Raw genomic sequence first — 14,035 nt, 5'->3', positions numbered from 1 at the left:
GGCTTGCAGGATCTTAGTTCCCTGACCAGGGATTGAACCCAGGCCACAGCAGTGAAAGCTCCAAATCCTAACCACTGGACTGCCAGGGAATTCCCTATTACGTTAAATTCTAATGCCTCTGCCTATTTTTTGAGCCTATGATTCAAGATCAGGGAGGAAAAAAACCCAGAAAAACCCTTTGCTCTTCCAGAGTTTGACCTGGAATTGGGGAAGAAAAAGGAGACAGAGAGTCATGAATCTTAACCCCAAGGTCGGGGATGGAGGAGGGCCACTTAGAACTGAACTCACTTAAATGATCTGTTTGTTCTTTAATTTTCTTCAGTCTACACTCCAAATCTCTCAGAATAAAGTTTTGTTTTTACTGAGGGTACTTGCCTGTGGTGGACAGAGGAGAAAAGACAGGAAAATGTAAAAGTGTGGGGAAGGCCAGACCTCAGAGGAATGGTCTTTAATAAGCAAATCCTTCTGTGCCCAAGTCATCTCTGGGTGCAGCAATGAAGCCTGCCTGGGAGACAATTCAGAACACAGAAAGTGGTTCTACCTCCCACTCTGAGTCACTGGTTTCCTTTGTTGGTCTTGGATGATCATAGAAAACCCATCTGAGTAAAAGGTCATCTTAGGAAAGGCTATTTTTATTCTGCCTTCACATGTCATTTGCACAGCCTGGGCTCCACCAAAATTCCCTGTGACACTGACACAAAAGACGTTTGGCTATTTCAGACATGCAAGTACAGCTAAAGAAAAGGTTGAAAGTCCTTATTTACCTCTCCAAGAGTGTGTTCACCATCTTTTCAAAAGTCTCATCACATCTCAGAAGTGGGCTCGTGATTCCCCACTGAAGAGATTTACTGTACTCGTTCATGCCGAAGTACAGCTTCTCCTCGCAGCTCATGTCCTCCTGGTTCAAAACAGAGCAAAACCCAGTGACGGCAGGATACAATGTGTCTTATTTTCCGGGGGTTGGGGGAGGAGGGACCTGTAATAGGCTATTGCCTGGAAGGTTAAAAAATTTGTGAATAAGCAATTAGGACTAAGTCAAGCTAAAAAGCTTCTGCACAGCAAAGGAAACAAAATGAAAAGGCAACCTACTGAATGGGAGAAAATATTTGCAAATCATTTATCTGATAAAGGGCTAATATCCAAAATCTGTAAAGAGCTCATACAACTCAGTAGCAACCCGCCCCCCCCAATCCAATTAAAAAATGGGCAGAGGATCTGAATAGACATTTTTCTAAAGAAGACCTACAGATGGCCAACAGGTACATGAAAATGTGCTCAGTAGCACTAATTATCAGGGAAATGCAGATCAAAACCCCAAGGGGCTATCACCTCACACCTGTTAGAATGGCTATCATCAAAAAGATAAGAGATGATGTGTCAGGTAGATGTGGAGAAAAGGGAACCCTTGTGCACTGTTGGTGGGAATGTAAATTGGTGCAGCCACTATGGAAAATAGTGTGGAGGTTCCTCAAGAAATTATATATTTGTATGTGTGTGTATGTATATATACATATATTTGGTGATGAATGTGTTAATTAACTAGATAGAAGGAATCCTCATCCTTTAAAAATGTACACATAAATCATCACAATGTATACTTTAAATATCTTTTACTTTTATCTGTCAGTTATACCTCAATAAAGCTGAACAAAAACTGTGTTTCCTTATATAACCTGATACCAACTCTACAATCATCTCTGAAGCACTAACTGAAATTTCCTTTCACTTCAAATGAACTTAGTATGTGATTAGTGGTATGTTGATATGCTTTCTTAAGGCAGATTATAACTACATCGATGGTTTGTTTTCTCTATCTTTTGTTCAGATGTTTTTAGAGGAAGAGAATTTCTTAGGCTTGTACAGTCAGAAGGTCAGATTTTTTTCCTTCTCGAAGCAGCTCTGTAAATTGATACATATATATGAGTTCTATAGAACTCGTTGGAGATCAAAAAACTCAAAAACGCCTCTATTACAGAAAATTGAACTTTTCTGATGTTATTTAATGATGGTGATTCTCTTGCCCTTTTACAAACAAAATTCATTTTAAAGGTGAAATATATAGTTTTCTTCCTTCTAAAACAGAATACACAGTATTTAATTTATGCCCCTTCTTGATGATTCACTCATCACTATGAAAATGAATAACTATTTTGGGATGTGACACAAAGATTTCCTCAGAGGAGCCTGACATGTGTGACAAACTGCTTGTCCTTAAACTAAGTAGCTCCAGAATAATCAATAAACTTTTTGAGTTCATGTATCTGGTGTTTTTTTTTTTTTAAATAGTTTTCCTTCCTCTGTTGTACACTACTTTTTCATAGTCATTTCTTCTTGCTGTCGTGTTGCCTGTGCATTTTATTCTCACTTTTATTTGTTATTTACTATGTACTGACGTTTTTCTTTAAACACTCTCCAACTCATAAAGGTTACACAGCAGCTTAAAATGTATAAGATGAAATTAGGCAATTAGAGGAAGAAAAAGCAAGGGTAAGAGCAAGGAGACTGGGCCAGGGATGAAGTTAGTACTCTCAAAAATGCATCCCAGAAGTTTCTGCTGTTTTGTTAGAAGTGGAATACAAATTTGGTTCTGAGCTTTTAAGTAACCCATCCAAAGAGATGAGCAATTGTGTCATTTATAAGGTCCATAAGATAAAAATAAAATACTATAATTGGCAGCTTTTAATTTCTTGAGGCCCCCCCAAAACAGTTTATCCTGCTTATTGGAACAGGGTCTTACTTGAGAGTTAATATGCTTCATGGGAGGGCTAGAGTATGTTCTTATAAATATCAGAGCCTTACAGCAAAGATGAAGCGACATCTATAGTTTACTTGTTTGCTTGTTTCTTTCTGGATTCTTGGCTGTGTTCTGAATAGCTGTGTCAAATAAGTCATTTCAGGATGAAAGAAGTCAGTCACCTGAGTTTCCCTCTTTATCTTTATTGGCACAGAGTAAGGGGAAAAGCTTTATCTTACATGTATGTGGTTTTCACATTCCTTCTCATCCACGATCATGTTTCTTTGGGAAGATGTAAAATCCTACTCCAAGCCTGCTCCTTTTCCTGACAGCATTATAACCTGCTGAATAGGAAGCCTCCACCTATTTTCATTTTTACTTCTCTTTCTCTTAGCAAAATGAGAGGGCAGCTTGTTAAATAGATGGCTTATTATCAACTGGAGGCAGTATGGTTTTAAGAACTAGAGCTACTAAAAATAAGAAGTGAATAGTTCTCCCATTCTGTTGTGTTTGCATTAAACTGTAAGTGCGGTCTTGTAAGTTTTGTAAGTAGAAGTTAATGGGACTATCTTTTAAAACATGAGTTATCAAACTCAGAATGATGTTCCTCTAAAGAAACACACGTCCCCAAGTATCACAAATCATAAGTGATACAATTTATCGAATCCTTCTATCTTTGGGGATAATGTCCCTTCTCTTAAGAAAATTATCTCCCCTCTCAAAGTCCTGCCCTCTCAGTGACCCCCAGCTGCAGCCCTCCCTGTTCTTTCACTACGGTCTCTGCTTTTCCTCCAGCCAAATGCTCTGCTCTGTGGACACTGTTCCCTGGAAGGTCACCAAGGATTCCTGAGGCCAAACCCTCAGACCTTGGCCTCACTGCCCTCTCAGCCGTTCTCTTCATTACTTTCTTCCATGATTTTATCTACACCAGCTGCTTCAGTGATTAGCATTTCTGAAAACTATTCCAAATCCTCATTGTAAAGCCCTAATCACAACTCCCACTTTGCATTTGCGACGACGGTGCACTCGTCCCAGTCTTCACTCAGCCCACATCCGTCTCATCTGCCCTCCAGAGGTCCACCTTCCTCTTGACTTCTCTTTTCCCAATAAAGGCATTGCCTCAAAGATATCTCTGACTCTTCCCTCTTCCCCAATAAATAAATCTTAGATTTACCATTTCTTCCATCCTTTGTATTTCCAGGACCACTATTCTGATTTAGGTTCTTGTTCATTCTAACCTGAATTATCAGAAAAGCCAGATGACACATCTCCCCCTTTCTAATCACTTTGACTTGGCCTCTATAGTTGATAAATTGCCTTAAAATGCAGCCTCTTAGTAGCTACTAAAGCTGAACTCAGAACTCAGCAATTTCACTCCCAAATGTATACCCAACAAAAATGCATACATATGTCTACTAAAATGCTTAAAGCAGCACTATTTGAAATAAGTGAATAGGATGAATAAATGAATTGTGGTGAGTCACCCAGCGTAATCTATATACAGCAAAAAGAATGAATGTTTTATGACTCATGCAAAATATAGAAGAATCTCACAAACAATGTTGAGCACAAGAAGCCAGATATAAGAGAGTGCCTACTGCATGACTGCACTTATATAACGTTCAAAATGGGGCAAACCAAGACAGAAGAGTGCTTCCCTCTGGAGAGAGAGTGCCTGGCTTCTGGAGTGGTGCTAGTGTTCTAGTTCTTCATCTGGGTGCTGGTCCCATGGGTGTGTTCAGTTTGTGAAAATGCATCAAGCTGTACATTAACATTGTGAATATAAAAAATAAAAGAAATATGTATATTCTGCTATTTCTTTTTTTTTCTTTTTGAATTTTATTTTAGTTATTTTTTTATACAGCTGGTTCTTATTAGTTATCCATTTTACACATATTAGTGTATACATGTCAATCCCAATCTCCCAATTCATCACCCACCCCCTCCCGGCCCCGCAACTTTCCCCTCTTGGTGTCCATACGTTTGTTCTCTCCATCTGTGTCTCAATGTTATTTCTAATAATACTATGCCTTTGCTAAAATATCGTTCATGCCTGTGTAATAAGTGTAAGCTTTTCCAGCCTGGTCTCAAAGATTCCATATGTATATTTCCAGGTTTCTCTTCATCCCACTAAGTATTCTCTGAAAAATACCTGATGCTTACTCCTCTGTGGTCGTGCCCGAGCTGTCTGCTGCCAGGAGTGGCTGCTCTCCTGTCTGTCTGCTCTGTCCTTCCTCTCCTCCAAAGCCCATCCCAAGTGCTCTGTCCTCTATGTCGCCATTCCCGATGCTCTCAAATGGGTGGGACTTCTCCCTCCTTTCAACCCACAGAGCACTTTGGTTTTCTGCAATTGTCTTATTCTACTTTGTTTTTATTTCGTTACATTTTTTGTTTTGTTTTGACAAATCGTATATATTTAAGGCGTACAACTTGATTTTTTTCTTTTTTAAAAAAATTGAGATATAATTGACATAAAATTATATTAGTCTCAGGTGTACAGCATAATGATTTGCTGTCTGCATATGTTGTGAAATGATCACCACAATAAGTTTAGTTAACATCCACCCGTCAGCACACATGGTTATAATTCTTGTTTTCTTATGGTGAGAAATTTTAAGATCTACTCTCTTAGCAACTTTCAAATATACCATAAAGTATTATTAACTATAGTCACCTTGCTGTACATTATTTCCCCAGGAATTATCTACTTTATAACTGGAAGTCTATACCTTTTGACCAGCTTCACTCATTTTGTCTACCCTCCAGCCCCCACCTTGGAAAACCACCAATCTGTTTTCTCTATCTATGTCTTATTCTACTTTGGAATAATAGTGGCTTTTATACGTACTTTGCTTTCTCCTTAAACCATCAGCTCTCTGTGTGTTCTTGGAAAGATCTAACACAAGCCCACAAGTGCTCACTAATATTTTTTGAGTCTACTTTCTTCGCTTTTCTCTATTATTCCTTCTTTAGGACATTGGTTTCAGGATAACTAAAGGAAGCTAATCACTAGAGCTTCGCCCCTAAATGTGTAAAGTTGTTGTAAATTAGATTCAATGTTTTTACCTTTTCTCCATGTTCCTCTCAATGTCACAGGGATGATTTTTTTAAAACCTTAATTATAATATAATAACTCCCCACCCCTCAATTATTTTGAATATGATCCTGGGTATCATATCTCTAATCCACAAATACTTCACTAGATATCTCTAAGATTGGAATCCTTTAAAAAATATAACCACAATACCATCATTATACTTAAAAAAATTAACCACAGTCATAGGAATGACTTTTAAGGAAAATTATTTTAAGCCTGTTTCTCTATTATTTCACATCAGGAGAAAACAAAGGGCAGAAGCTATGAGCCCATCTTCCTATCACTGGAGTGATCCCTTCCAGAAAAAGACTGAACCAACTGTTCAGGATAGGATAGTTCTCCTTTTTCCCCCCTACCAATATGTTCAACTTAACGTTTAGTTGGAGCCCTATCTGTTGGATTAAAAACAATGTTTCATTTTATCAGTTCTACTGGCTATCCCATTCCATGTCAGGACAACTACTGGGGTAGACCCTAGGCACACCATACGGTTTTGGTTCAGAGGCAAAGGAACTCTGGCAGCCTCTTATCTCACCTATAACTTGCCCACCCAATTCATGGACAGAGCTAGGGTGGAGAAGATACCAGCAAAGTGAAAGCTCAAAGCAACCCCCTTGTGACAGTCAACACACCGAGACAGTTCTCACAAGGGAGGGACTGGTGATGCCAACGTGAGTCAGGGACCTGAGCTTGCTTGACTGTAAGGGACACACCAATGCTCAAAGAGAAGGGCTCCAAGTCTTCTTACCTACTTCATAACAGAGTGAAATGCACTGGGTTGAAAAATAAACAGTTATTCTTATGTAAGACATTTCTGGCCTCTTTTACTTAAACATGTTTATTTAAAAATATATCACAGTTCAGTATTTCTAAACAAAGGTTCTATTGCTTAATGGCTGATCTTGTTTTTTTAATAAAACTCTCATTTTTTTTATTTGCTAATATATTTAGCATACAGTTTATAGGTCACAGAAAATATCTTTTAAGTATTAGGGACTGGACCTGGATGTGTACAATGCTGAGCTATTCTCAACGCATTAAATGATACTACTGAGTAATTTAGAGTGTTTTGTTTTGTTTTGTCTGTGGAGTCCTAACCACTGGACCACCAGGGAATTGCTGTTTAAAGTGGTTTTTTTTTTTTTTTTTCCTTTTTGGCCACACTGCGCAGCATGTGGGATCTTAGTTCCCTGACCAGGGATCAAACCCGTGTGCCCTGCGGTGGAAGCACGGAGACTTAACCACTGGACTGCCAGGGAAGTCCCCTGAGTAATTTAGAGTAACAGTACCAGCATCTTCTGTTTCAACTAGAAGTCTGTGAGAATTGATTAAAAGGAAAAATCCAGTTGCTGGGAAGCATGAGAATAATTAACATATAGATATACATCTAGATCAGTAAGACTGAAACAAGAGGACAATAAAATTTCCAGGTTTTAGATTGGAATGAATCATTTAAAGGCACAAAGCTAATCCAGGATATTGATGATGGTGTCAGATGACATCACATTTTAGGAGGACAAACTATACTGGATAGACAATTTTATATCTGCATGATAGCCCAGAAAAGAACCACCGAATCAAATTTATAGAGGACACTATTCACTAGTTTTTAGTGAATAATAATTGTAATTATATGGAACTTTTAGAAGAGAAAGCATTATGTTAGTTAGTTTTTTGAACTCTTTTGCCATGACCATATTTTATTACAAGATTCTGGTCCCCGGGGGAACTGAGAACATGACTGTGTATCAGAGGGTAGAACAGAGACTCACTGTGCTGTCCAGCTGTATCCAGTGAACCTCGTTGTTGGCGCTGATTCGGGACTGTTGGGTCTGCAGAGTGTATGGGCAGGAGGTGACCTGGAGCACCAGGAGGTTGAAAGCTTCCAGAACCTCTCTGCAGTTAATGACTCTGTCAGCCAATCCATGGCCAGGTTCACCATGTGACAAAGAGCCCGAAATGACACTGTAGAAATATTGAAAGTCACATTAAAACCTCCTAATTTAACTGATTAGATGCAGAATCAGAATATCAAAATGGAGGTAATGTTTTAGCTCTTATTTTTCTAGTTCCTATTAATTGGGGGCAGGAGCAGAAGCAACCAACATTGGATTTGGAAGGGCAAAGATGACCCACCTTCTTACCCCTTTCACACAGATTCCAGGGATTTTTTTTTTCCTTTTTCAGTTTGTCGCCGATACACCTCAAAATGTAAACTCAGTTATCCAAGCCAAGGATATCCAACTCCGTAGCTGAGGTGGATCACTTCAGTTTGAAAGCCCACCTGAATGAGGGAGCTCTCCATCAAAATATGATGCTTATAACTCTGCAATGATCTGTACCCCCAAAGAGGCCCCAAAGCTACAAGGAATCCCCTCTGTGTTAACACACTCTCCTTCCTCCCTTGAAGCTGCTAGACTGTGGGGAGGACTCCCCCGGCCTCCTCCCCACGACCAACATTGTCATATCTCTGAGTCATTTTCCGTTCCATTCAATGTGGAGGTACCAGGTTTCCATGCAGCCTCAAAACTCCCCACTCCCAATCCCGCTCTCTCTCCCTCTCTCCCACCCCACCCCACCCCTCTCCCTCTCTCTCTCTCTCTCTCTCTCTATATATATATATATATTCAAAAAAGTAATCTCAAGGCCCATGAGAATTAAATACAGAGAGATCCAATGTGTAACCCTCAGAGCTATTACCCCAAACTTTCAAAGATGAGGAATACAAGGTCAGTGAGCTATTTCTGCTCATAGAACATGAGCAGTAACTGAACAAGGTGTGGGCAAAATTTCTTTTCTTTATCTTTCCTTCCTCCCTCTCTCCCTTCCTTCCTTCCTTGCAAATCTAACAAGTTATACCAGATCATTTTTACACCTACATATGGCTCTGGACTTCAGATTATGGAGTACCAAACACATTCTGGCTTCTGAACAAGTGTTTTTGCAATTCTGACATTTCTGCCACAGATAAAAAAAATTCCAGATGCCTAACCTCAGTGTGTCCTGAGGAAAGAAAATCTATGAATGCTTGATGATGCCTGAAATTTCCCTCCCCCTACCTGGTGAGGACAAACCATGATATGTAATACTTGACAACTATTTGCCCTTAAAAAAAAAACAACAAAAAACAACTACTTGCTTTTTTCAATCCATAGGAAGGAACAAAGATACCCCCTACTAGATAAGTACTGTGATTTGATCTGACTCCGTCACACCACACAAACTGTTATTTCATTAATAAGCCCATAAAGAGATAGGATGGTCTCTTGTTTAAACAGGTAAATTGTGGAAGGTTTTGGATCTGCTCTCAGATCATTGAAGTGGCATCTCCACTGCTGCTAAAGGGAAGAGGGAAGAGAGAAAGGCAAGAAAGAGGAGAAATAGCAGGAAAGGAAGGAAGAGAGGACAAGGAAAAGGAGAAAATGAGAAGAACCATGAGGAGGAGAGGGGGTGGGCGGGAAAGCACATGGCCCTTCTGGGAGCTCACTCACCGCAACCCCCTTGTTGCCAACCTTTCGCTGAAGCAGCTGAGTCCCACAATGCTCTTAAGACGGGATTTTAACAAGAATTTGTAAATTCGCCCACAGTATAGTTAAAATAAAATCAACATTAAAGCGGTAAGAAAAGTTGAGAAAGCAAGAAAAGGGTGGGAATAAGTTAACCATGAGAAGATGCCAACTGGTAGGGTCCATGGTCTTTCAAATCACCACCTTTTAAATTATTTAGTACATGACCATTACTGCTGTAGAAGAAATATTGTATTTGCTCACTCTGAAGCAATCACCTCGTTAGTTCCACATGGGAGTTGTCATGAACTAGCACAAACAGTGTGTACGGGTTCTGTTTCACCCTTCTCATAAAAACTTCAAACTTGGTTTGAATCTCATTGTCTAGACGAACAACATATTTCTCTGCTCTCTGATAGGCTGTCCCATTTTCCTCCAGACCCAAGTCTACAAGGACACCTGCCAAGAAGAAAAAAGAGTTTATCTTTTTTACACACGTCTATGAGATTAAGTTCAGTGTACTGACATACTGGGTACTAACCATATATAGAGATTTACAGAGCAGATAGCTTTCCATTTCCATATTCCCCACAACAGTTTTGAGGAGGAAATATCAGGTTTCCTTTTCTTTAGAATACCGCACCCACCTCCCATACTTCATACAAATGATAACAGGGACTGACCTGATACGTTAAGTAGAAGCTTGAATGTATGAGACCTCTGTCTAATTAAATTCTATTTATATGTGAAATATAAATTTATATTTATATGTGAATTTAATTATGTCTAATTAAATTCTATTTATCTGCTAACAGCTACTATAGGCCACTTGGAAAAAATGAAGCTTTGGACTACAGCTCTTGGCCAAATTGATATAATCGTGTAAATCTTCCTTACCCCAAACTTAGCGACAAAACACATATAAGAAAAAAGGAAAATAAAATCTGATGTCCAAAGATACATCGCTAGATCGTGAGCTTTTTTAGGTAGTATTTTACTCATTTTATATAGTGACAATGTTGCACAGTACCTAGAGTATGGGATGCCCTCAACGATTGTTGGATTACGTACCAAATTACTAGAATGAACTGAATTACTCAAGATAATTATATTCTCAAAACGTTAGAAACTGTAAAACTTGTACTGTATCATTATCTCTGTCTATAGTAAAATTATTTCTACATACAAACATCTAAAATAGTTCTAGGCACATGAAGCTGTTGTTGGATAATTAAAACGCCAAATCCTCCTTTAAAATGAAGAGACAAAGTGATAATTATGTGAGGTGAATTATGTGAGATGAAGTGTGTGTTAACTAACCTTATTGTGGTGAACATTTCACAATACATACATGCATGAAAACATCACACTGTATACCTTAAACTTAGACAATATGTTAATTATAGCTCAATAAAGCTGGAAAAAAACACTGCCCCCAAACAAGAGTGCACAACACTCCCCTGCCCAAGACACTCAGCCCTCTGAGAGGAGAGCCTTGTGAGTCAAGCCCATGACCCTGCAAGCAGAAGGAACCAGAAGACTGATTAGGGTTAGATATGTCACATTTGGGGGTTAGATATGGTCCTCCAAGGATATCTATTTAACATCCAATATCAGCCACATCCACCAGTCCCAACTGTGTGGAAAAAAATTTAAATTAAAATAGATAAACAAGTTAAGTGAAGAGACTTTTATGAATTAGGTTGACTTAGTTTTGTTTGTCTAGTTTTTCTTTTCATATAAAACCAGACTAATTAACAGCTATATGCAATTAGCATCTAGATGCCGTAATACTAATAGCTCTAAATGGTATAAAAGAAAATAGGAAAAATGTTTTACCATATGAAAAATTCATTATACCAGAAAAGGTAAACAGAAAGGTAATTTTGTTTTCAAACTTTTTTCATTAGGAGGCTTTACTCAGAGATTGTTTTCAATTTCCACCCACGTGTAGTCAAATGATGTTGTGAATATTTCCAAAAGCAATTAATCAAACATTTAATTTGGCAAGTAGTCTGATTTTTTGGAACGTGGATTGCTTATAAAATATATTCAACATTCGATAGAGATTTACTGAACATCCATTATATATCAGGTACTATGTCAGGTATTGTGTTCAGCCTGGGGATACACAGGAGGGCAGGACAAACAAAGATCTTAATCTCATGGAGCTTATGATGGAGATGGATATTTTTGACACGTGTCATGATGAGAGACAAAGTCCTCTGGTGTTGAGGAGGTGAGCAGAGGCACAGAAAGAGGACCTACTTAATCTCTGGTGGTTTCTGTTTCCTTATTTGTAAAATAGGGAGAGTACAACCAGTTGAAAATTAGTCTATATTTCCTAAGTTTATCCTTAGGAAATAAGCAGTGAGAGTTAGGAGTCTCTTAATATGATAAGACCATAAATAATTCACAAAGAGGAAAAATGCATCTTATGGATTATTGAGTTGATCACATTTCAAAACAAATGAAATGCCGACCAATTGTATGCCTTTGACAGGTCAAGTCCATACATGCCCTTAATGGAAAGACAAAGTTCCATGAATCTCAGAGGTCATTCTCTTAGACATAACATGGTATATTAGTCTATGCTGCCAGCTGGCTCTGCAGTGGTATATCTGGGTGGGGGGGAGGCACATCAGAGGTACTTGATTGTTTTATTTCTAATGGGGCATTTTTAGTATATCATCCTTACCTTTACATTTTGTTTTAGACTTGCTTTTAGTTTTAAGTTTTGTTTCTTTCCTGGTTATGAAAGTGATAGATACTCATCTTGGGAAAACTGGAAAGTATAGAGATATATTAAAAAAGAAAAAATTATCCATGATTCTTTAACTCAAAATAAGTCACTGTGAACATTTTTGTGCATTCCTTCCTACTTTTTTAAAATGGATATTCTGCTACCTAGCTCACATTTTATAACTGTATATCCTGACTTTTTTTTACCTATAACTGTAAAGTGAGAAACAAAACTATCCACAACCAGTCTAATGATACAGTATTTATCCTTTCATAGAAGCTGGTGGTCTTATGCAGTGTATATTAAAATATAAACAGAATATAATTTAATATTCCATTTTAATTCCTTTCTCCCTTCACAGCTTCTCCTTAGTAAATATAAAACAAAAATGGATATTGTGTCTTCCTTCAGAGGGCCTCTTTCAAGAGGTGTTAATGGCATCATTACAAGCATTTTATTTCAACTCAATAAAAATATCTTATGCTCTTACTATATTTAGAAATAAATGGAACCACCAATTACTTAAAAAAAGAGAGAGAGAAAGAAACAAAACTATCACTATTTACTAATAATATGTCTTGGTAGAAAACATAATATAATCCACCAATAAATCAATTAAATTAATAAGAATTTAGTTAAGTTGATGGATTCAAAATCAATTTATAAAAATTAGTTGTATTTCTTTATACCAACAGCAAACAGTTAGGAAATAGTATTTAAAAAAAACTATTTTACAATGACGTCAAAAAATATTATCTATGAATAAACCTTATAAAAGGTGTATAAGACCTTTATGGAGAAAATGATGAAACTATTAATGACATTAAAGAAGACTTAAATTAGAAGTATACCATAAACATATAGTTAAAATTTAAAATTGTTTAAAAATGTATATGGCAGAGCAAAGAACCAAGAATAGTCAAGACAGCCCTGAAGTAGAAAAGGTGGGAGAGATCTGCCTTACCAGAGACTAAGAATTATACAGCTGTATTAACAAGACAGTGGTTTTGGCATGGAGCAAACCCTGGAAACACACCCACATGCATATAAAACGGAGATTTATGATAAAGCTTGCAATGTAGATCAGTGGTAAAGGATGGGCTCTTCAACAGTCAGCACTGAAGAACCAAGAAATTATATTGGATCTTACCTGATATGCAAAAAAAAAAGGAAAAAAAAATTCAGGTGGATTAAAAACTTAAATGTAAAAGACAAAACTCTAAAACTTTTAGAAGACAATAAAGGAGAATAACTGTGGCAACTCATAGAGGATTTCTTAAACACAAAAGGCCAAATGATAGATAAACTAAACTTAAGAAGGTCTATTCATCAAAGATGTTATAAATAAAAAGACGAGCCTTCCAAATCTGTAACTAGTATTACTAAAAAGGATTAGTATTCAGAATACATAAATTACTCCTACAAATCCAAGAGAAAATGGGCAAAAAAAAAAAACTTTAGCAGGCATTTCCTAGAAGAAACCCAAATGGCCAATAAACATCTGAAAAGATGTTCAGCCTCATTAATAATAAGGGAAATACAAATAAAAACCATAATAAAATGGAATAATACCACATTAATACAAATTTTAAAAAACAAGATAATTGTAAGAAAGAAGTGGATGAAAGAAAATACTTATGTATCTCATTTCTGCAAAACAAATCCAAGAAGGATAAACCACAACCTAAAGAGATTGGTTACCAGTAGGGGGGTGGGTGGGAAAGGGGTGTAAAGAAGGGAGAATGGGAATGAGTAGGTATGAGGGAGAGATGCTTCTCTGAATATACCGTTTTGTATGGCTTTGGCTCTTAGAACCATAGAACAAAGTTAATCAAGAATGGAGTGGGGGGGGTGGGGTGGTGGGGGGACTTCTCTGGTGGCGCAGTGGTTGAGAGTCTGCCTGCCAATGCAGGGGACACGGGTTCGAGCCCTGGTCTGGGAGGATCCCACATGCC

General features: G+C 37.7%; 1 protein-coding gene across 3 annotated transcripts in view; it reads right to left on the bottom strand.

Moving 5' to 3' along the window:
* GREB1L (GREB1 like retinoic acid receptor coactivator) overlaps positions 1-14,035 on the bottom strand; it is a 122,872-nt gene that overhangs the window by 26,096 nt on the left and 82,741 nt on the right. For all 3 annotated transcript variants that reach the window (XM_068562955.1, XM_068562956.1, XM_068562957.1), the window contains 3 exons: positions 9,616-9,796; positions 7,604-7,796; positions 765-898 (listed from right to left, as the gene is read on the bottom strand). In XM_068562955.1, the coding sequence (XP_068419056.1) occupies positions 765-898; positions 7,604-7,796; positions 9,616-9,796 (508 nt within the window). The remainder of the gene's footprint in view (positions 1-764; positions 899-7,603; positions 7,797-9,615; positions 9,797-14,035) is intronic.

This window comes from Eschrichtius robustus, chromosome 14, assembly GCF_028021215.1.
Source record: "Eschrichtius robustus isolate mEscRob2 chromosome 14, mEscRob2.pri, whole genome shotgun sequence".
NCBI lineage: Eukaryota > Metazoa > Chordata > Mammalia > Artiodactyla > Eschrichtiidae > Eschrichtius > Eschrichtius robustus.
Note: the sequence above shows the minus strand (reverse complement) of the source record. Positions and strands in the feature narration are given on the sequence as shown.